Here is a 24670-nt window from a genome sequence, read left to right on the forward strand (position 1 = left end):
GAAATAAGGGACCAGGTACTAGCATAAGTACAATGTTACCAAAAAGTTGGAAGAAAACATTTTGAAGAGTCATTAATTTGGATGTTTTTTGAAGAAACTATATTTGGTCATTTTGAATTCCATATGCTGTCTCTTTTAGGTGATATATTTCTGTTTTGTAAGGGAGCAGATTCCTCCATATTTCCTAGGGTTAAAGAAGGTAAAATTGACCAAGTACGATCCCGAGTACAACGCAATGCAGTGGTAAGATTCCATTTTATTGATCTGTTCACATGATATCAGTGTCCAAAAGAAATTAAGTGTCCTGACCTCCTGCATTTTCTGCTAACAGATTTGTTTTTACAGGCACCAAGGTTATTCTATGCCAAGGTTCACTCAGGCTTTGTGGCTAGCAGTCTGTGTAACTCCCTTATTTGCATCTGTCCTCTAGCTCATCTTCCAAATGTCAGTTGTGGTGCAATATGAATACATTAGATATGCCCAACTGTATGTTAAACCAGAGGTCATCAGTTAGCTCATTAGTATGGCAGTTTCTCTAATGTGGTTTGAATTAATTTTTGGATAGAAGAGAAGTGAAAAACAGTAAATCTCTGTAAAAACTATTGCTAGTTTCAGCCCCCAGCCTTAGCAACTGTGATTTGCTGCCTTTGATTGCATTACAAGCTCTGAGACAGTGGAGTGATCATCAATATCTTACATTTTTGCTTGCTAAAAATCAGCTATGAACTGGCTGATCATCTTCAAAAGAAATTTAGAACTTGGTTTTACCTGAAAGTAGTATTTGGAGTAGTCAAGTATTGAATTTTGTTGTATCTAAAAATATGCAGAACTCATTGCAATGCAGGATAACTGCCAGTCTTACATAGAATATAATTTGCTGGCATCCAGTACTCAAACTGAAAACAAAGTATTATTACAGATATGTGAAAAAAAACCCGCTACAGCGTCACCTGCCTTTGTTTTGAAGCAAAAAGCTCTCAAAGTGCTTTACTAAGCTTCATTTTATGGGACAGCTGTCTGACAATTGCAAGTAAAAGAGGCTAATGAAATTGAAAAGTATTTACATATAATATCCATTCAGTGGCTGTCAAGAAATAAATCCAGACCAGCACCTATTTATTCATCCTGCATAATTGGAAATAGGACTGGCTCCTATATACAGAAGCCTCTCAAAGAAAATATCTGGCACCTGCTTTTATAAATTTCAAGAGGCAGGGAGATATTTTAATAATTGTCCTTCTTGGTTTGGTAATAAGTAACTATACAAAGACTTACCGGATGAATTAAAGTTAAGGAAGCTGAAATGCCAGTTAAATGGTGTTGTGAGAAGCAATATATAACTCAGGTGGTAAAACCTTACTGGGTTTCTCCCCACCTTACACAATCTATATACTTGCTTTCTTATTCATCACTCAGTCTAGAAGTTTGATGCAGTCTGCAACACCCATAGCTAAATTCTAGTTTTCACTTGATTGAAATGGTAGTTGGATTTTCACTTTCAGTTCTCTTTTTGATGTTTGGTCCCTGTCTGTGGATCTGCTGCAGCACAGCATCAAAATCAGACTCTGCAGAGCTACTATTTATATTACTATTATTTATTCTAACTCATCCTGCCTAATTATACACATAGGGAAAGAAACCTTTATCTTGAGTTTGCCTTCCCTTGTAATCTCATATATCCAGTTGAATCACTGAGCTGTTTACCTTCTGGAGATTGAGGTTGGTCAATCAGGTTGTAACTGCTTCTAGAGCAGAACAGAATTAAGCTGAACCATATCCTAGTCTACACTATGCTGTACTAGTCTATACTTAGTCACTTCATGATGTCCCTTTTTCAAATCCTCCAGCATAAACACCAGCAAGGAATCTAAGAAGAGTTTTTTGCATTTTGTTTCTTTTGATTGCGTTCTTTAGGAGGGACTGCGAACGTTGTGTGTTGCATATAAGAAGCTCTCAGCAGAAGAATATCGCGAGGTACAGAAGCTGCTTCAGAGTGCAAAGCTGGCCCTTCAGGAGCGGGATAAGAAATTGGCAGAAGTGTATGAGAAGATAGAAACAGATTTTATATTACTTGGTGCTACAGCTGTTGAAGATCGGTTAGTTTCATTGTTTCTTATCTTCAGTGATGATGACAAAGTAATTGAAGACTTTTTTTCTGCATTAGATAATTTTTGGGAAACCCCTTATTTTAATTGATTCCACACCCTTAGCTTACTAAAGTTCCACATGGTAACTTTATAACCTAGTGAGCAACTAATAATAGTTAAGTGTACAAAAATCAGTGTATTTGAACTGTGTAATAATTTATTGATCAAGTTAATAGGCAAAAGTTCCAGAGGGAAGAACTACAAAATGGGTATTGAGGAAATGAAGGAAGAATCTTTACGTCTTAAAAAGATTCAAAAACAAACACTAATCCACCGAACATTTTTAGAGTCTTACTTTGGGGAAAATTCTTAGATCTGATAATTTCTATTGAAACTTTTAATTTGTTTATGAAAATCTTTCAATAAAGACCTTTGTCATTTCCAAGCTATCCATCAATGTATGTTGTCAATTGGCTTTACAGGCTACAAGAAAAAGCTGCTGACACTATTGAAGCACTCCAGAAAGCAGGAATTAAAGTTTGGGTTCTGACAGGAGACAAAATGGAGACTGCTGCAGCTACTTGCTATGCTTGCAAACTCTTCAGAAGAAATACACAAATACTTGAGCTAACCACAAAGAAAATTGAGGAGCAGAGTTTACACGATGTGCTTTTTGACCTAAATAAAACTGTCATAAGACAAAATGGCAGCTTAACCAGGGATACCTTCTCAGGGTAAGGAAAAACTTGGATATTCATGCCAGAAATGGGCTTTTGGGCATTTTGCAAACAATGAAATTATGACCAATTACCTTAAGAGCCACAGTATGTTTCAGTTTCTGTTGCTAATGTGTGGATTATTGTATGGCAATTAAGTATAAGCTTGTTTAGATAAATTTAGGGTTTCAGTCATGGTTCTTTATCTTATTTCTGGTACTACTTTGACTATTAAAAGAAAAATCACAACTGATACTGTAATAATTTTTCCACCATAAAACTATTAGCAATGAGTTAACAAGCATTTGTGATATTATTTTAGCAGAGATTTTCTATAACTCATAGCCTTACAGCTTAAATCTCTAGACCAGGTAATTTTTCTTAGTTCTCCTTACAGTTTATACCCCATTGATCTAATCAAGAACATTTGTATATTCAGTTAAATAACTAATTTTTCTCCATGTCATCTGTACCATTTTGTTTAAGTAGCACAGGTCTTACAAGGTGTGGTCAAACATGTTTGTTTAACTTTTTGTGCAATGCCAAATTCTACATGTTAAAGCTCTTTGGATTTATTTTTTTTGCCTTTATCTCCAGAGGTAGAGAATAGTAATAAGATAGTAAAAGCAGGATTCTACCTATACGTTCAAATTCAGACTAAAAATATTTCACTACAATACACCAAACATTCAGTATATTGCTTGAACTTCATAATGATACCTTTACATTTGATATCATTGTACCAAAATGGCATTGCCCTATTTGTGCCAATGGTAGCAAAATGGTGAAAATATCTGGGAACTGTTATTAAATGTAGTTTACAGAATTTTATCTTACTTGTCAAAAATAGCTTCTGTTCTAGTAAAAAAAGATGGAGATACCTAAAATACATAATAATAAATATGTGTTTTTCTCACAAACACTGGTGTTGGTGAAACCGTGGTTGTTGAAATCCCATGCATGGTAGTGTATAACCTTGGAACACTGAAAAGAGAGTAAAAATAAACCGCAGTGTACATTTATACAACATTCACTGTTGACCTGGAGCCTGAGGCTGCTGTGTACTGCAGGCAGATGCAAGGGTGCTCTGAAATAACTTGTCTGGATGCCACAGAAAATGGTTCTTGCAGTTCAGATCATCTTATCTTCCCCATTGTTCAGTGTATGATGAAGTAGTGAATAAACTACTTCCTGTGAGTGTGGTTACACTTCTAACAATGCTCAAATAACTACAGGCATACTGCTAATAGAATTTTATGGGTGAGAATATATTGTAATATTATAGGAAACTTAAATAATTATTTTAGTGTTACAAATAAAAGTAAACCTGTATTTGACTAAGCCACAACTCTAAAGGCAAAGTATCCATACTCTAGATGTAGATGCTGGCTTTATCCATCTGGGCCAACAGGTTTCTTTTAGGCATTTCCTTCAAGGCACAATTTACTTCTGTAAATAAAAAATATTTTCTCATCATAGTAACAAAGGCCTTTCCCTTTAACTTATTTTTCCTCTGTGTTATGGAGTGTGCTGCAAAATTAACTTTATTCCTGCAGTTTGGTTTACCTCACTGCAGTTCTTGGAACCTTTTCAAACCAAACTGAAAAGTCGTTTATTATGCACTTACACTCACTGGTCAAGTCACTGAGGTATCAGATTTATGCATTAAAACTGGTGAAGCACTGAGTATTTTCAACATAATCCAGACTTTTAAGATGTTGTAAATATCAGTCTTATACTAGGAATTTCCTTTGGAAATGTATTAACTTTGCGGTATTCTATACTCATTATTTTTTCATTAATTGATTTTCACATAATTCTTATTGCCAGATTTTAAATGTGTCTGAGAATTTTATAGTGACACTTAGTTTATATTTTATCTCCGAACAGACTTTCAGCTGATACTCAAGATTATGGTTTAATTATTGATGGAGCAGCATTATCATTAATAATGAAACCAAGACACGATGGGAGCTCTGGTAACTACAGAGAGATCTTTCTTAATATTTGCAGGAACTGCACTGCAGTGTTATGCTGTCGAATGGCACCTCTGCAAAAAGCACAGGTTTGTGTTTAGTTTCATAATTGCTTGTTGGTGATGCACATATGTAAATACTGAAGGTTAATACACTGTATGACTTACTATGATAACTTAAGATGCTACCATTCATTTTTGTATCTTCTAAAATGGAAAAATGTAAAAAAAAAAAATGGAGAGGAGAATTTCTGCTGGTAAGCAATTTAGATAATAGTATTGCTAAAACAGCACCCAGCTGTGCATCTGAATTTGATTTAGCTACATATTATTCAAATTTTATGGTTGGTATATGCTAGTATGAACATATTTAATAAATGAACTAACTGCTCTCTTTTTAACCTAACAATCTTTGTATGGTCTACTCTTTTGACACTATAAGAACCTATGTTATTTATTACTGCAGAGTGATATTTTTTCTCTGTTTTTAACCTAAGTGGAAAGTCAAGAAGAATCCAGACAAAAAGTGTGTGCATTACCATGTTTAAGTATACCTGAATATTGCATTTGTTGTTTGTATGAAGTAAAAATATATCCTTCCATTACTGAAACCTCTCAAGATAGCTGAAGAACTTTTAAAGGAAAGAAGTACTGGAATATGCATTCCTTTTTTCTCTGAGTTTGTCATATCTTTTTCTCAGTGTGCAGGTACAGCATATGTAACCCTTATTCACATTAACAGATGTATTTAGCCAGCACTATAACTATCTGGAGGTTTGTAGAAGTTTTTAGTTGCATCTTACTTGGTACCAAATTTACAGAGGTGATAACTTGTAATCGAGAGATTTGGAGTCAAATTTTTGGATAATTTTTACGTCAATAGTTTTTATATGTATACAGAGTCCAATATATTTTCTTAAATGTAGGGAAAAAGTTCAACACAGATGAGAAAGAGAAGTTTTTTTTTGTTTGAAATGATGCACTCTGTCTCTGGAACCCTCTTAATTTATTGATGCACTGACACAACATTAAGCAATCTCAACAACAGCTTCCATTCTTTGGCTCTTCCTTTGTCCTGTCCCATCTCTCTCAAAGTAGTTTGGAAGTATTTAAAAAATGTTGAGACCAAATACTTTGTAACATGAAGAAATGGTGATCTTTATGCCTAGCTGTTGCATTGAGTAATGTTGCTTTTGTGTTCCTTCAGAGAATTTCTTATTAAACCATCTTGGTAAATTTTTTAAAATGTTATACTTACGCAAAATAAGCAAACCATTACAGAGGAGAATTTCTAACACTATTTTTTTTCCAGATTGTAAAGTTGATTAAGTTATCAAAAGAACGTCCTATCACATTAGCAATTGGTGATGGAGCCAATGATGTCAGTATGATTCTAGAAGCACATGTTGGTATAGGTAAGCCTGCTGATTAGTATAATATTTCAAGGGAAATGACAAAACCCGTATATTTCTTAAAAATAGGCAATCTCAAAGAATCAGCTTATATGTGTTATAGACAACTTTTAGCGCATTTATCCTAGGAATTGTATGAGATACAGTCGTGATCTCCCGTTACATCAGTACCATAGCATTATTACATAATTTTGCAATTAATTGTATCTTTTTAATAGTTCTTTAGTTAGTAAATAGCTTCACCTCTTTTTTGTTTTTTAAAGGAGTCATTGGCAAAGAAGGTCGTCAAGCAGCAAGAAACAGTGACTATGCAATACCTAAATTTAAACATTTGAAAAAAATGTTGCTTGTTCATGGGCATTTTTATTACATTAGGATATCTGAACTTGTGCAATACTTCTTTTATAAGGTAGGAGAATGCTTATTCCAATTACATAAACCTCAAAAACTTAAATGGTAATATCTGACTATATACAGTTTTTCCAGCTAATGGTACAAACCAGCAACAGTTCCAGAAAGAGATTTTCTTGAATACCAGATGCAGTGCTGAAGTGGGATTATTGGTTTTATTCTGAACATGAAGTGAAATAGCTTTTATATAGATAGATTCTGTAATTGATGTTACATTTAAAACCAAAATTCTTAACTTATTTTTTCATATCCTGCTAATTCCATCTCAGACTGTTTTGCTTATTTCCAGTACCTTCCAGGTTGTCTCTATAGTGAACTTTTAAAGCACATTGGAAATAGTATTTGACAACTTAGACATCACTGCAGATTAAGTTATGCTAAATTCATTAGGATAGTGTAGGTGGAGAAAGTTCATAGTGAGCATCCACCTATTTAGAGAGTTTTGTTATTTCAAAATGTTGGTATCCAGTCCAAGTTCTTTTGGTAAGCAATGAAAGATTATAGAAAGGAACTGTCACAAGGTAATTGCTGTTTGACTGTAGGTATAACTGGGAGAAGATAGCATTTGAGGTTACAGCTAGAAACATCTTACAGTTGCTTTGCTGGTAACCATGCTAATCCATGAGCATCCATGCTTGCTTATCATGGTTTATCTCCTCCTGTGGATTGTCCCTTTTTTGCTTTGCTTTAACTGAACTGTATTCCTGGATCCCAAATTTTACTGCCCTTCAATTTTCAAACTGTAGCCTTGTAGGATTCTCTTGAAAATATTTTAAGTGGGTTTTTTTCTAATAGTACTACTGCAAGATGTGACTGTTGGGATTTAACATATGTAGTTTTGTCTACTGTTCCTGCAATGCTTACTATTGTTAGCATTATAAAACTATGAAATCTATAGCCTTGTATATAAATTGGTGCTTGCATTTCACTTGACAGCAGTCACTTTGTTTTTCAGAATGTCTGCTTCATTTTTCCTCAGTTTTTATATCAGTTCTTCTGTGGGTTTTCACAACAGGTTAGTTGATCTTTTTCCATCAATGTAATATTATCTTTTTTGCTTTTTTTTTGTAACAAAAAAAGGATCTTCCTGAGAATTTAGTGTTAATTTACAAAGAACAACATCACTTCTGGTTCTTATGGTATTCAGTGGCAATTGCATGTAAGATACAGAAGTCAGTTATATGAATTATCATAAAAGCAATGTTAAAGTCAAGGAATACAGAAATACAGTATTTGGAAATGGCAGTGCAAAGTGAAATGTCTGTGGGAAATGTACAGTCAGTTAGATTTAAGCCTATTGGATGTGAATAGAGGAAATCCTGAAAGATGAGTGATTGAATCAGTTGCTCATTTTTAGAATCCAGAATGAAAATGAAACAATAAACTAGTCTTTTCTAGTACAAACAGCTATGCATTACAAATTTCAGATGAATAGCAGCATTCAATTAGTTGAAAAGAAAATATAAAAACTGAAAAATAGAGGAAAAGTGAACTGTTGCTCACCAGAAAAGTGCCATCATTCAGGAGATGATCAGTATTTGCCTTCCTAAATTTTTGTTTCTTTCTCCCTTGCTCTCATCTAATTTGTGTAGAAAAGATCTACCTCTTCCTTCTTCTGAATGAGGGAGCAAAAAACAAAGGAATGAATGACTGAATTTAGACGAAAAGGGTTTATGTTTTCAGTATTAAATTGAGTGAGAGTTGGCTTTAATTGGGAGAAAATAGTACTATTGCTTTGAATTTGTTGAAAGAAAGCCCCAGGAGGAGTTAAAATGACAAAACTGTTTCTTCTGTTTTGATTTCCATTTCAAACAACCACTGAAAGCTTTGTAGGTTTTTATAAAGCATTATTATGATTTGGATATGAAAGCATGTGTTATGAAAATTTAGCTTAATTTTTATCTTTTTAAGTGATAAATATAATTTTGAATCATAAAGGGGGTTTTGATAGCAATTTTTCCAGAATAAATGATTACCAAATAGGTTTTGAGAAATAAATAGCTCTCTTTGTGGGGTGGCATGGGAGGTTTGAAGGTATCACTGATGATACATATGTGAAAAAGCATCTCAGTGAAAAGAAGAATCAAAGACGCATTGGTGGAATGTTCCATCTTTGGGATGTTTGGGAAGCTCATTGCAGTCATACACAGCTGGAAAACATCTGGAGTGCTCTTGCTTCTTCTCTGAATATCTCCATGTTTTATAGACATTGAGGAGATAAAAGAGAAGTGAGGTACATGGATGTGGTGTCAGAGAAGAATTTCTGCCTCTAAAGGAATGTGCTCTTCAGTTTGGGTACTTTGGAGTTGGTATTAACAGCTGATACAATAGGAGGGGCCAGTATATGGACCAGACTGGTCCATGAAATGGATTTTTCTGCTGGTCTTTTTTCTCCAGGTAAAAGGAATACAAGTGAAGAGTTGTGTCCTATATCAGTTAGCAGCTGTTCAGGGATATTTACCTCCATTCTGAAGGAATGGTTTGGTTGCCTGCAGAAGTTCATGTATTCATTTAAATAAAGTCTCATGCAGAGGATTTAATTTTAAAGTAAGATATAATTTTAAATTAAAAGTAGTTCATTTAATTCTTTTCCATCTACAGACTTTATATGATACTGCGTATCTAACACTGTACAATATCAGCTTCACCTCCCTTCCTATCCTCTTGTACAGTCTAATGGAACAACATGTCAGTCCAGAGACACTCAAGAGAGAGCCTTCCTTGTACAGGTAAAATTAAAACACTGTATTCCAAAGTTTGACTGTTCAGTTGTGGGATCTGTGTCGGTTACAGTGGAAGTCCTCAGGATTTCTGTACCACAAGGATACATCAACATCAGATACACTGCCACAGAAGGGTTGAAGATCACATGCATGGCCTACAAAGTACAGTAGATAAACATGTAGTTTTATATGCACATTTACAAACCACACCATGCATTTGCTACAAAGGGAGTGAGAGCAAAACAGAAATCACTCTAACAAAATCAAGTTAGGAGATTTATTTTAGAACTCTTTATTTCCTCCAACCATGGGGAAGAAACATGCAGAACAGAAGTGTTTTTAAAAAAGAAAACATGATGTTTTTTTCTAGTTTACATGTTTTATTCTGAAAGATTGTTAGAGTGTATCAGAGTATGTATCCTGTGCGGGTGTCCAGCATTATCCTCTGCATTGTTGACTCACTTCTGGGCAGTGGGATTGACTTGTTTAGGTTTTTAGCCACTTGAAATACAGTTCTTGCCTATTAAATGCATTTGGCCATCTAAATTAGGAACAGAACTGTGTCCAGTTTAGATCCTTGTAAAGGCTTTAGATCCTTGTAAAGGATATACTGCAAAGCCAGTATATTTCAGGGAGGGGTAACAGTAGATAATCAAAGAAAAAACATTCTTTGAAAGAAGCAATATTAGCTGCCCAAACGTTAATCAATGTAGTGATATGTTTTTAACAATGAAATTTAAGAGGAATACAAGAAATTACAGTTGAGCTTCAACAGTAATGTTTTTATTTTCTCTTTGATGTTTTGAATGTTTTTAATTTGGAAATGGTAGTTCAGAAGCCTTTTTTTTGGTTTATGAAAGCTAGCAGAGCTTATTTGTGAGAAACTTCTGGGTTTGGATAGCTAAGAGAGCCTATTGCTAAGCTGTTTTGGGCAATAGTAGTTCTTCTGGGCCAGGTGAGGCTATTGTTGACCACATATGGGTTTGCAGTCTGTATTGTTAATCTCTGGGGGAGAAATTACTTTATAAGGTCATCAGACAGTCTTTATAAATTTCATATGGTGGAAGCACTGGTTGGTAGTAAATGTTTCTGTAACTCAGGGTTTTCATTTAACTGTGTCCTGATTTACTCTGATGTGTTCTATACTATATGCCAAGTTGATACATGCCCATTCTGTGGAGAAGAACTCAAGTTCTAACATTTAAATTTTTTTGTAGTAAGAAAATTCATGCTAGTGAAGAGTTCTGTTGTTGACAAATCCCTCTCTTTTTGTGGAAAAACATTCAAGAAACTCTATTTGACCTGAAGCTTCAAGTCAACTGCAAACCCCTTGTTTCACATTCCACATAAAATTAATTTTTTATTTTGTTGCAATAGTCCAAATAAAAGTATCCTAGGGGGAATAAAGCAAAGTCTCCAGAGACCTCTAGTGTTTCCATTTAATATCTGCAGTGGATCATGAATACACAGCAAGCACTGGAAAAGAGATACCTTCTCTAAAAAGATTGAAAAGTAAATGGGTACAGCACAGGGAGTTTGCCATTGTTGAAATAAGCAGAATTACAGGGAGCAGTAAAAAGGGTTTAGTAGGAATTAAATAAAAATAAATAAAGAGGACATTTTGAGGAAGGAGTTAGATTTGAAGTGGTAGACAGTTGTAATGTGGAAATGTTGTGGTTTTCAAGAAACAGTATGAATTATCCCATCTATCTGGGATTTTCAAACCTGCTGATAATAAATACGTTTCTTGTCTCACACAGAGATGTTGCCAAGAATGCTTTGCTGCGCTGGCGTGCATTTATTTATTGGACATTCCTAGGAGTGTTTGATGCTGTGGTATTTTTCTTTGGTGCCTATTTTTTGTTAGACAACACAGTTGTGACCAGCAATGGACAGGTTAGTGTTGGATTTCATCTGTCAGTGGTAATTTTTTTAATGCCAATTGCAAAATGAACATAGTTTTAATTGTTTTCTTCGGTATTTCATGAAAGATGATAACTTTTTTGTGAGTTACTGTGGGATATATGGGTTATCTGTTTAGTAAAATCTGAACTATGCAATAAACCATACTGTGTATTAGTAAGCAGAGACATAGGATTGTATACTAATTAGGAGGAATATATAACATCAATTCCACGTATTACTTCTGAATTTATACAGTAACTTTTCCGTTTCATACTTAACATGCATCTGATGATAATCTATTTAACATATCAAAACACTCTTAGTAGAGTAGTTATGAATGATCATAAAAGATCTTAAATGTAACAAGCTTTTTAATAGTTTAATTTTTTTAACATATAGCAGCTTAAAGTAATCTATCTCTACTTGCTTTGCAGTCACATGAATGCAAATTTTATGAACTTTTGCATTTTATTTATTTTATCCATTGATATTTTGGTCTATTTTATTTGTGTGCTTTTTTCTTTTTGCTACTTGCTTCTCTTCCTATCCTCAGCTAATGACAACCAGCACTCACATGGTAAGACTATTGTGGATTTGTCATGATATCCATTTCATCTTTCACTGTTCTTAAATTAAACTGTTAAAGAGCAGTAAAATATCATTTAAGCCTACAGTTAGAAATGTTCTTTATAGCTACTCTATAAGTACTTAAAAGGAACTTCATACAAAGTGTATTGGGGTGTATGAGGTGTGGTAAAGAACCACAAACTTTAAAAAAGCTTTTTGCTTGCTTGCATTTTGTTATTCTGTTGTATGCTTTTCTGTAACCTATGTTTTGTTGCTGGCTCTCTGCTACAGAAATATTTTACAGTTTATGCTATAATGTGCTTTAATGGCTTTAGAAAATGTCCTCAAAGTGAGAGAGAAAATAAACTCAACACAATTTTGTTGCCTGTATGCAACATGCACATTTGCTAGAAATGGAGTGTTCACATACCATTAAAAACCACCTTTGTGACATCTGTCAGGGAAATGAACTTCTAGTGTGAGAGAGAACACTTGTCAAAAAGCATTTTTCCTAAGGACACAGTGAACTTCCACTAGACAGAACTACACACTGCACTGTAGCTTTTTTTGGTGGTACCATTATGCTCTCTGTTAGATGTTCAAAATTCTTCATCACCATATACTTATGGTGCTGAAAATTAGAGTTACCATACATGTACCAATTTTGTAAACAGTTTGTATTGCAAATATTCTGACTCAGTTCCTTTCTGAAATTCTAGTTGTCTTCCATTGCACACATTCAATCTAATTCTAAGGCTCTAAAGCCAGATTAATGCCTAATTCTCAAATTTCAAATGTTGAAGTCTACAACTAGATACCCATGTTAACACTTGAAGATAATGTGTTGCTTCAGGGGACATTCTGAATCTTGAATGTCTGTGATAGAAAATTTTTCATTGTTTTGAGGATGCATGCCTATGTTTATGTATAAAACTTGAGAGATATTGAACTGCAATTTTAGATTTAAAGGCTTGAAAATTTCTAGTGTTCAGGAATAGTCAGGGACACTTACATGAGTTCATGCACAAATGAATGCTAATAGGTGTTGATAGTTATTTCCCAATTTTTTAATTATGCTACATCTGGAAAAAGTCAGTGAAGAATTTGAAGGTTTGAAAGGTTTGCTACTGCAACAAGATGTTATTATTGAACATGGGAAAGGTGGAAAGCAGTGAAGAACATAAAAGAACTGACAGAAACACTAATGCCTTAAATGATACGTAGTGATACAAGTCAGGTTCCAGATTGTTAAAATGGGTACTGAAGCAAAAATTTAGAATTTTTTTTCCCCCACAAATGAACTAATCACTGTTATTACAAAACTAGTAAAAAATTACTAAAGTCAAGATCTTTCCCATACAATGTCAAACTAAAATGAACGTACCATTAAGCTTGCTTCCAAACACAATTCCCCCTAAAATGTTTCTCAGTATTTAGAAATGAGTTTGAAACTATTTGCTTCCTGTAGTATGATATTACTAGAATAATGGAAAAGTGTACTTCTAATCACTGAGATCTACTTCATAAATGCCTCCCTTGGTCATTTTCTGGTAAGCAAAACTAAGATGCCAAAGATTTATCTCCTATAAATTGTTAATAATTTGTGATACTGCTTTGTGTGTATGGTGTTCCACTATGGATAGGACATCATGGTTGGTGTTGCAAAAACATACAGTCAGAAACCAGCTAGAGAAGAAAGGTAAGAAGAAAGGGAGGAACTGTAGAAGTTGTGGCAGATTGCAAATGTCATCTTAGTTTACCCATATAATAATATGTATTTCCTGGGTGATTTTCTTTATTTTCACATTTAATACAGAGTACATTAAATGCAATTAAGCTGGGTTGAGAGAGGCTAAGTTAAAAGGAATAACTGAATGAGAAATACAAAACAACAGGAAGGAAGATAGGTGAGCAGAATGCTGAACTGGATCATGGAATATCAACAAATAAAATCACAGTAGGAGGAAGGGAAGTCTTGGATAGGCTGGGGGCAGAATGTAGAAAAATACTTGTTAATAAACTAGATGTTAATAAACAGACTTACAGAAGAATAATTCATTGCCTGAAGGCATGAGTAGTATCTTGAGACATTCAGGGTTTAACAGACATTGTGAATCTTTGTAACTCACACCTTCCCGTATTGCTTTGCTTACCTTTCTCTGTGCCAAAGTAGCAGTTTTATGGATCTTGTCCCTGTGCTGGGACCTCACTTTCTGAGTCAGTAAGATGGGTGGATAAGGGATTTGACTGCAGAGCAATGCTTTCTATCTAGCCTAACAAACAAACAGGGGAAGGTTGTTTCAAATGCTTTATTTAATCTAGCAACTTTTATTGCAAATATGGATAAATTTGTTCAGTGTGCAGAAATTTAGACTGACATTAGGTTCTCTGAGAGATGCTACATATGACAAGAGAATCTGCAAGAAGAAAGTTGGTAAATGGAATGATTGGAAGTTGCTGATCCAGATTCCTGTCTGGTGTTAACTGCACAGGCTTTTTAGATCACAGAAAATATAATGATGGCATGACCCTATAAAATATCAAAGTAAAAGATCCAAATGATGAAGGTTTTCTGAATTTTATCTAGTGTTCAATAGACTTGGTGACACAGTAAGTAGTTTTAAAATAGTGAAATGGTTACTGAAAATAATGAATCTTTTGGCCAGTCATTTGTTTGTTTTAAATTTTTTTCTATTCCCGGTTGATTGCGTTATCTTAGCCTAGCTTCCTACTGATTTATGTCCCGTGGCTGGCTGTAGTCTTCATTCAAAGTTTTTCACACAGAGCATATTTATGTGATCATCTTCCGACATGGATACCCTGCCATGTAATATTGGGTGAGCTCATACAGAAAAGTGTAGATTGGACATAATCCAGTTCAACTCACTGCTCTGTGCAGGGCTAATTAAAATTAATTTGCTGAAGGCTTTGTCTAGTCTTTTTCAGGATTTCAGTATCTCTGAAGAAGATACAGATCCTACAGATGTAGGAATAGGTCTTCCATAACCTTCCAGGGCAACCTATTCCAATGTTCTTCCGTCTTCATGGTGGAAAAATTTCTCACAATACCTAAGCAGAATATTTCTTGTTGCTGAAGAGGAATTTGTTCCAGTTCTTCATTTTTGTAGTTCTTCAGACATTTGTGGGCAGCTGCTAGATTGTTTCTCAACCTTCCCTTCACCAGACTAAGCTCCTCCACCCCTCTTTGCAGAAGAGCCATAGGCTGGTAAACACCTTAGTTGCAGGCTACTGATCATCTCTTATTTTTTTCACATTACTCATGAACTGAGGGGCCCAAAACCAAGCACAGTGTTCCAGGTTGAACCTCAGTGTAGCTGAGTAGATGGGAATAATAACCTTTCATCAAGGGCCATGATCCTTCCAGTTGCTGTGCAGTTTACCTTATTTATAGAGAGAGCACAGTATAGGCTTGTATTCAGCCTGTAGACCACATAACCCCACTGCAACTTCCTTTTCAGTAGGGCCATTGCACAGCCAGTCACTGCTCCATCATAGGTGTAAATCTTTGCACTTCTCCTTATTTAATTCCATAAGGTATCTGTTAGCCTGCTTCTCAAATCAGCACAGGTCGTCCTGGATTGAAACTCTGTTATTCATTATTTCAGCTGTTCTCTATTTTTATGCCACCTGGTAGTTTGCTCATGATATTCTGTCACCATCCAGCTACTGACAGGGATATTCCATGATTTTCCAGCCCAGTTGCTGTTCCTAGTGTGGTTGACTGATTACCAGAAGCCAACCATCCATCAAGGACTTTTGAGTCCAGTGGTTCAACCAGTTTTAAACTGTAGTAGTAGTCCATTTAGCCAACCCCTGCTTCGTTACTGTCCAAGTGTCAAATGCCTTGTTAAATTCAAAATACATTGCATCCACTGCTTTTCCTTCTTAAAAACGACTCAACCTGTTGGTCCCACACTGTTGCCTGCTCCTTTCTTCCAAAGCTTTGCTGCTAAATGCAAGAAGGTTTGTTAGTGAAGACTATTATCCAGAGTATTGAGTAATTCAGCATTTTCTTTGAAACTTTCCACTAGGTTGTCCTACCACTCCATCAGCAGACTTCCATTCTTCCTTTGAAGCAAGGATATCTGTAAATATCTTTTCTGTCCCACTCAACACCCCTCAGTAATCCTAGTTAGAGCTGAGTTTTAGATGTGATTTGTTCTTCTGCTTTTATGCTGTTTGCTGCCTGCCCACATTGTCATCTCTTGAATGCTCCCATTTTGCCTTTTTATCCATGTAGTAACATCCTGCTTTGCCAGGTGGATCTTCTGCTGCTGAAATTCCATGCCTGCGTGGAAGTTGTCTCATTGCTGAAGTTGTAACTGCAGAAGGGAGTTCATGAGATCTCAAGAGTTATCTTTCAAAGCAATTTGGATCTCTTGGACACTTCTCTTTCATGGGTGCAATACCCTGAATCAAACACAGTCTCTTCTAAAGTACAGCATCCTAACTGTTGCTTACTTTCCCAGTATTTCTCTGGATCCTGAACCTGGTCATCTGGTAGCTGCTGAAGTCCAGGCAATCCTCTGTGACAATATTCACCACTAGTTCTTCCCTGTGTCAGTATTAATGGTCGTTTCTGCCCATCTGAAAAGCAGAAATGTTTCTATGTCATTATGCAAGTGGGGAGAAAATCAAACACAAGTTAAAAGGGTAACATCTTAAAACATATGTGGACATTTTTGTACTTGTATGGTTATAACATTCTTATGCTTATCTGTATAACACGCTGTTGAATCTCCAAGAAATTGTTGGATGCAAAGGACATCCAACAGAGAAGGGAAATCAGGAAAAAGATGGCATCCAAGAAGATTGATGAAATGACTGCAGTTTGTTTTTCAATGATTTGTTAATTGTGCTACCCTTGATTTTTATTAGGAAACATATGTGTGAACTTCAAGTTCAGAGCAGAATGTTGGTTGTGGTCTTTTTCTGTCTGTCTGAAATCTGAGGTGTGTACACACAGAGCAAGAAACCAGAGCACATTGCACTGGATAGATCATGTAGGAAGTCATTTTGCTCAAGTGTCAGGTCATGCTACAAAGCAATACTAAGCTTTAAGATGTTTACTCTGAACAATTGACAACATAGTGAACAATATTGCCTATAACTGCTTTGGACTATTTTTTATAGATATTTGGAACTTGGACCTTTGGAACAGTGGTGTTTACTGTGCTTGTATTCACGGTTACATTTAAGGTAAGGTATGCTGTATTTTATCCACTGAAACTTTCTTAAAACTTGTTTTTTAATTGTTGCTTATTTATATTAGTTTCTTTATATCATCATGCATTGTTTTATTACTTTGAATAGAGAGTTTGCTATCTGTGCCTTCTTAACTGTGCTCAAACTTGAAAGATGTTTTTAACTACTTCTGTGTAGAATTCTCCCCTATTTTCAAAGGGTATAATTCTGTTTTATCTTCTGCTGGGAATTCCAGTTGTGTCTAGATAGTAATAACATGATATATTATCTTTTTTTCAGCTTGCAATAGATACACACTATTGGACGTGGATAAATCACTTCGTGATCTGGGGATCACTGGTATTCTACATTGTCTTTTCTCTACTCTGGGGAGGAATTATTTGGTATGACCCGTAATATTAATTGCATTGCAAAAGTTGTTTCAGAAACATAAAGTTGTTATTTTTCACCTTCTTGTCACAGAATTAAATTTAGCCTTTATATAATGCAGAACTCTATTTTAAACACATCATAATTGCTAACTAGATTGCTCAGCTCTTCAATCAATGCATGTCTGCTAAAATCTTCTTAAAGAAGAATGCATGGAGAATATCAGACCCCAGACTACCACTGGGTTTTATCTCGGTAGTGTCAGTCAGAAGCAGTCCAAGGGCTGCTTGAAGCTTCAAGAAGCTTCAAGAAGCTTCTTGAACCAACCAAGCATTGGTTCAAGGAGCTGACATTGCCTTTCTGAGTCAAAATGTCACAAAATAGGTCATGTCTGTGCAGTAGATGACTACCCACCTACCTGCTGGGCTTGGAAGCTAGCTGTAGCAGTCAAACTAGAGACAGGGAGCAGAACTCAATATCCAAGTCATGTGCATGTCCAAGAGTCCTGTGTTTGAGCTCATTGTTTTGCCTCCTTACTTAGCAAAGTGGAGTTACTGTAGGTGTCTGATCACCTACTTATTCATGTTGGTAAGAAGCTTTGTAGGGATTAGTATAACTCTTGGGCATACCCAATTTAAAGTGTTGGGGGGGTTTTGCTATTAAAAGTTCTGTGTACTTGAAACTGAAATTTTTGGAAAGGAAATAAGTTGGAACAAGTTCAGTTCCTTATTGTGCCTGATTGCCATCAGGAGATGGAAATTTTGCTTCACACTTGCAGCGCTCTCAGTTACAAGGCCATCTTTTTAACTACTGCTAGTAGTTAACTACAATTCTACTTTGTATTCACAGTATTTTGATGGACTAGAGAAGGAGGGGGCAAACTATTGCTTGGTGATTAAGATGCCATTTAATTTAGAGAAAGGATTTGTATTTAGCATGGCTTTTGCAAATGAGTAACTACTTCTTAACTCCTTGGATATTTAGCTGCCTCCTTTTTCTAGTAATATCAGATCTCAGTTTCTTCAGTGTCAGTTTGCAGAAGTGACATTTTCCCAATGGTTTTCCAACCAGCATTGCTATGTGTTAAAGATGTGACTGTGTGTATATAAAAATGAATTTCAGCTTAGCTAGCTTTTTAGTATGCAAATACTATCACATTTTGAAAACCATCAGGAAACTGCCCAACTGGTTTTACACTGCAGTGTTGCTGCAAACTGTCCCTTGATCTTGGCTCCGTGATTGTGGCCTCTGGTTCCCAGTACCATACAGTGCTGGCATTTTAATGATCATCCAGCTGCATGGGATACAGGGAGGTTGGGAAGAGAAGGTATTAATAGTGTGGTTAGATAAGTACGTGGTGAATAGGAGGGGAGCATAACATGAAAGTATTAGAGATACTTATGAGAGCCTGAGAAGTACCAAAATAATGTGGTTAACAAGATTAGTCTGAGGATACACACAAAGGAGTGTGCCTTAGCAAAGATCAGGGGAATGGTGGGTGGGACACTGAGAAGAAAGGTGGAAAATACCTGGGGCAAGATAAGGGTACATGGAAAATAATAAATATGTTAAGAATGAACTTAATTTATCTTTGCAAGGGAGAGACACTATGGCAGGGAGGGGACAGCATGATATTTCCTGCAGTCTGGAAGACAAAAGGAAGGTAGTTACCTCCAGATGGTGCATGGTTAGCACCAGCTCCCTTTGAGATGGCATGGATGAACTCCCACAAACTGGGAAACTGAACCTGAAGTATTTCACCACTGGCATAATTCTTGTATTTAATACTGTCAGCCTTTCTTTTGTGTATTGAAATGTAATCATTATTTTATCTTTTTTCCTCCCAGGCCTTTTCTCAATTATCAGAGGATGTATTACGTGTTCATGCAAATGCTGTCTAGTGGTCCTGCGTGGCTGGGTATAATTCTGCTCATAACTGTCAGCCTTCTTCCAGATGTTCTGAAGAAGGTCTTATGCAGGGAGTTGTGGCCTACAGCAACAGAAAGAATCCAGGTAAATAATCTTTTTCATTGTGAAGTTAGGTATTTTTTGTATTACAAGTGTCTAATCACCTAGGCCAAGGTCAGAGATAAGATTAAAGCAGAGGTTCCCCATCTGTGGTGTCTGAGCAATATGGTGAAAAATGCTGCCAGTTATTTACATGGTGGCATTAACCTAAATCCTGGATCAACACTTGTGCCTCCATACCAGCAACCACAAGGAAAGCAGCTGATGAGGATGGTGGGAGATAGCTACATGGCTCAACAAGATTTCTGATTTGAGGAGATAAGAAGGGCAAGGGGATTGGGATCTCCAAAAGGGTAGATAAGAGGCACTTACATCTGATAACATGCTGATGCCTGCTACAAAAACACATGTATTAAAACTGACTCATATCCTATTTATAGTTTTTTCCTCTTTTATATTTCGACTTACATTTTGCCTGTTCTGATCCATTATTTGTACTTAAACATGCCTTGCTGTACCCATGGGAAGAGTATTTTAAAATCTATTTTCTCCTTTCATCTGATCAGCCCAAAAGGAGAAATGACTGTGTAAATACAGGCAATCTCTTCTAAGGGTGGAGTGGAAGCCGGGTTCTGTGGGAACCATGGGGCCATGCTGGGGACATGAATAGAAAATGTTTCCTGTATTTAACCCCAGTAAACTTTTATATATTATATATGCTAGAATGTGAAGGACAGTAGAAGGGTGCTGAGCTGTAAACTTAATGTTACTGCCCTTGCCCTTTTCAGCCCCTGAGCTGCCACCAGTAGGTTAAAAGAATGAGTTACTAGTAGCAAAAGGGATTAGGTACCATTTCGATCTTTAATTGAGAAGGTTTTTGCTTTAAGAGGAAAGGAATAAAGGAGCTTTACTACCAAGGAAAATAAAATATCCCGGTGACAAATGTAAAACCCTCTGCCACTGTTTTGTATTCCTAGAATGTACAGGTGTAATAGTGCCTTACTTCAGGAAAGAATAGAGAATAGCAGGAAAGCATTCCCAGGCAGATCAGTACTTAAAATGTTTTTTCATTCAGAGATCTTAGATGTCATATGTACTACTTGTGGAAGGAGTTGACCTCAGTATAGATTCTTGTGACAGTGTTCACAGGGGTTCTTGGATGAGGCAAGAGACGAGAATGTTGACTCCGTGTTTAGAAGGCTTGATTTATTATTTTATGATATATATATATATTACATTATAACTATACTAAGACGAAAAATAGAAGGAAAGGTTTCTTCAGCAGGCTAGCTAAGAATAGAATAGCAAAGATATGAAACAAAAGGCAGCTCTCCCAGACTCTGTCCGAGATAGCTCAGCCTTGATTGGCCATTAATTATAAACATCCAAGATGGGCCAATCACAGATGGACCTGTTGCATTCTACAGCCGCAGATAACCATTGTTTACATTTTGTTTCTGAGGCTTCAGCTTCTCAGAAGGGAAAAAATCTTAAAGAAAAAGATTTTCACAAAAGATGTCTGTGACAGATTCTGAATAGTTACTTTGAAAGTCTAAAGAGAGAGAATGAGCAAGGGTTAAGGTGAAGAAACAAGCTAGTAAATAAAAACCCCTGCCAAAGGTTTTGTAGCATTTCTTACAGACATTGTATATTAGTACTGGAAAATGAATCAGTAGTAAAGCAGATTTTGGGCTTGACACTGACAATATTAATTTTTTAATATTTAGTCAAAGATCTGTGACTTTTAACCAGTTATATCGCTTGTGTTTCTTCTTCCCTCTCTTTGTTTCTTCCTGTCTTGCAATCCACTTTGTCTAAATAACTGCTACCTTGCTTTAAACATAAATGATGTGCTCGGTTGCTTCCTACAATCTTCTGGGGAAATCAGACTAAACATCAGTGCCTTTCTGTTGAGCAGTCTACCATCTTTATGCTTTCTCAGACTTCAAGCAGTCTAAGTTTCTAATGGAACAAAAGGTGACTTTTTTCTGCCTTTCTGCATGCTTGGCCATTTCATTCAAAGGACTTTATAAAGTTAATCATCAGAAGTTATTTACCATACTCATTATCTCCATTTGTGATTCATGTCAACTATATTTTGAGGAATACAATTTAGTACAGTTTTTTCTTTCTGAGTATCTCAAAGATTGTATGAATTGTTGTCACAGTTCATCACTGTCACTATCAATTTTTGTCACTGTTCTTGCTGCGTTTTACAGAATGTTTCTGCCTCAGGAATCTATGATTCTTATATCCCCATTTTAATCATTGGTCTGTCTGTAGATGAATGCCTGTTGTGTTTCCATTGTACCTGAATAAGTAGGATAGTGGCCAAACAAGTGATAATTCTGATTAGGCTGATGTTGCTAGCATCATACAGAAAATGTGGTACTAGAAATGTGACACTTAAGCAGTCATTGGAATATATTAATGTATCTTCTCTGCTGCTAGAAAATGCAGCTTTTTTCTTTTTCAAGCATGCACTTTGAAACTGAGCTTTCCTTATGTTCCCTTTTATGAAATTCTCTGCTCTTTCTAGAAAGAAAACAACTCAAGGCCTGAAAGTTCATGACATTATTTAATATAAAAGTAGAAGAAATGCTAGTAAATCTTGTTTCCCCTACAGTCTGCAAGAAAACTGTTTTTTACTTAATATTCAGAGACTGTCAGTTTCCATTGCAGATTTTAGATCTTTCTTTCTTAAGTGGTTAAGATAAAAAAATGTATTTTCTCCTTTGTTCCCCCTCAAAAATAGATGGTCAATAAAATTTACTGTAATAATATAAATCAGAGGGAAAATAGAGGTTTTTTCACTATCGACAATTCTGACTAAAATTGTCTCTTAAGTGTCTTAGGATTGGTTTGAACTGAGCTTATAAAAAAACATTTTAAAATGTACTGCATTCCTAAAATGTACTGCTTTCTTTATAACAAAAGGGCTTTGGGAACAACTGAAAAGATAAACATAGGACTAGTGACCATTTCCCAGGTTACTAAATTGGTTCTACTCAGGCAATAAGAATGCATAAAGCCTTTGAAGCAGTTCTTATACTTCCAGATTTTTCAGTCATTTGAGAGTCACTCCAGTGTATGGTGAGCGATTGTTTACCATCATTAACATTTGGATGTTTTTAAACATTCTACATATAGCTCTGGGGTTTTTTCAGAGAGCTTTTCTGTGATATAATATATATATATATACATACAGACAGACATATATGTGCATACAGATACATATATGTGCCTACAAGTATATGTGTATATATATATATGCATGTATATGGATATTGATATAAATATTATATACATAGGAACTGTTGTCTTTCTTGGGCTACAACATTATTTCTGCAAAAGCTTTGGAGGAATCTGTTGTCTTTTGGTAATTTTGGTCAAAATCTGCTTATTTCTTATACATGTGGTCTCTGCAACTCTGGCTCAATGACACAAACTGAATTTTGTGCTTTAACTGGTGACTGTGCAGCTGCAAGGTTTCTTTCAGCTTTTACTTTTAAAAAGCAATAGGGTATTTTTTTATATAGCCACTCTACATTGGTTATTTTTTCTTTATTCTTCTTTCATTAGTAGCAGAATTTTAGGCACTCTGTTAGGGAAAATATAAATTCAATTTAAATGATCCTATTTCCATTTTTATAATTTTCATTTTGATTGACAGTATTTCAGCAATTCCAAGTATTTGGTAGCTGAAATACCAGGTGTTTAGTTTCTGAGCTGTAAATGACTCCTGTACTTTCATTCCTTTTAAAGAAATATTTTTCTTTTTCTCTTTGTTTTTGACTGATGATTTTTTACTGTGCTTTCACTCAGTCACAAGCATGGGCCATCAGCCATGTTATGAGATCTTGACCCTTTGCTGCACCTGGGGAAACCCAAAGTGGTCCTTTTGCCTGGGGAAGCTTCTCTGGGGATTCATCATTCTTCTGTTCCTCAATGGCCTTAGCTGCTGTAGAACAACTGCCCTGGGTGCTCAGACAAGTGTTCACCAGCAAACTGCTGCCTTGTCACGTGTCAGGCTCCTCCTCTGAGGGAACAAAGCAATGGATCTTGCTGTTGCAATATTTGAATGCTGTGGAAGAAGTTTCCTTGGCAGCTCCCTGGCCCACTCTGCCCACAGTGTAATGATGAAGCTGTAAGTCAGCCTTGATGAGCAGCACCCCATCACCTCCGTGTGGGGCTCTCCCTTGGTGAGCCAGTTGTTCTGGGGAGTAGGGAAGCAGGATGTCCACTCCTTAGTGTAGGATCAATTTGTACCACAGGCACCTCTCCCATTCAGTGCAGGTTATTGTTAGAGGGGCAGGACACAGAGCACACAGTACTTAGTCAGTTTAGTGCTTTTGAGAGAAATTTTTAACAGAGTTTGAAATGGAATTAAAAACACTCTCAAATGATTAGTCTCAAGATCCAGAAATAGAAACCTTGTTTTACACTGGATAACCTTTCCTTTTTAAGACTGTCAGAAAATCCATCACTTTTACAGGATTTTGCTATAACAGTTACCAAATGGTACAATTCATTCACATTTCTGGTATTCATCAAGAGTCTCACTGTTTTTCCTCATCCTTGCAGAAGAGTATGAGACATAAAACAGGCCAAAATGCACTGCCGAGCTGCGATGGGCCACTTCTTGAAGGAAATCTTTCACCTTCCGAGCCATAATTAGATCAAAGCTAGGTAAAAGTACTGTACGTGTTGCCAATTTGGATTAATTTCTTTTGGTGCTATTTACAAATCAACTGTTTCCTCCAGAGTTTTTGATGTACTTTATCAGTATTGATAAAAAATCATTATGTTTTACTTGGAGAGCCTAGTTCTTGCAAGAGATGTTCCATGCCACAGGTAAGATCTTTTTGTCTCAGAAAGTTGATCATGTAAAGCAAACCAATAAATCAATATACCCATATTCATGTCCTATATAAATACATTGTATTATGTATAGGTGTTGTGTGACATTTCTTCTGTAAGAGCTGCATTCATTATTGCAGTGTGTACTCACATTACACCACAGTGTAGAGTACATAAAGTCAGAGGCAATTCTTACCCAGGAGCAGTTTCTCCATCATCTTTCATGTTCTTGAGTACGTATATAGACCAAATGCAGATGGTAACATGTGGAGATAACCATGGCGAGTCACTTGAGAATAGGGTCAGAAGAGCAGGACTGTGGCAGTGTCACAGTGTCACAGTGCTGTGTTCTGTACAGACCAGGGCATTGCTGTGCTGCTGCCTCAGATGAAGAGAGAAGTGTGATAGTTAAGCTGAATGTCTGAGACAGCAGCATAAGCGGTGAACTAAA

General features: G+C 36.0%; 1 protein-coding gene across 5 annotated transcripts in view; it reads left to right on the plus strand.

Moving 5' to 3' along the window:
- The window catches only part of ATP11A (ATPase phospholipid transporting 11A), a 118882-nt gene that overhangs the window by 88243 nt on the left and 5969 nt on the right, over positions 1–24670 (plus strand). For 2 of the 5 annotated variants that reach the window (XM_071430635.1, XM_071430637.1), the window contains 13 exons: positions 140–243; positions 1915–2096; positions 2570–2821; positions 4694–4868; positions 6091–6193; positions 6454–6599; positions 7557–7616; positions 9203–9330; positions 11085–11220; positions 11783–11806; positions 16951–17016; positions 17302–17405; positions 19239–19404. In XM_071430635.1, coding sequence (XP_071286736.1) covers positions 140–243; positions 1915–2096; positions 2570–2821; positions 4694–4868; positions 6091–6193; positions 6454–6599; positions 7557–7616; positions 9203–9330; positions 11085–11220; positions 11783–11806; positions 16951–17016; positions 17302–17405; positions 19239–19404 — 1646 coding nt within the window. Of the gene's footprint in view, positions 1–139; positions 244–1914; positions 2097–2569; positions 2822–4693; positions 4869–6090; positions 6194–6453; positions 6600–7556; positions 7617–9202; positions 9331–11084; positions 11221–11782; positions 11807–16950; positions 17017–17301; positions 17406–19238; positions 19405–21247; positions 21337–24670 lie in introns of all 5 variants that reach the window. The other 3 variants (XM_071430638.1, XM_071430639.1, XM_071430636.1) reach the window with 3 other exon arrangements.

Source organism: Agelaius tricolor, unplaced genomic scaffold, assembly GCF_023055355.1.
Source record: "Agelaius tricolor isolate 1412-34295 unplaced genomic scaffold, bAgeTri1.0.p SCAF_7, whole genome shotgun sequence".
NCBI lineage: Eukaryota > Metazoa > Chordata > Aves > Passeriformes > Icteridae > Agelaius > Agelaius tricolor.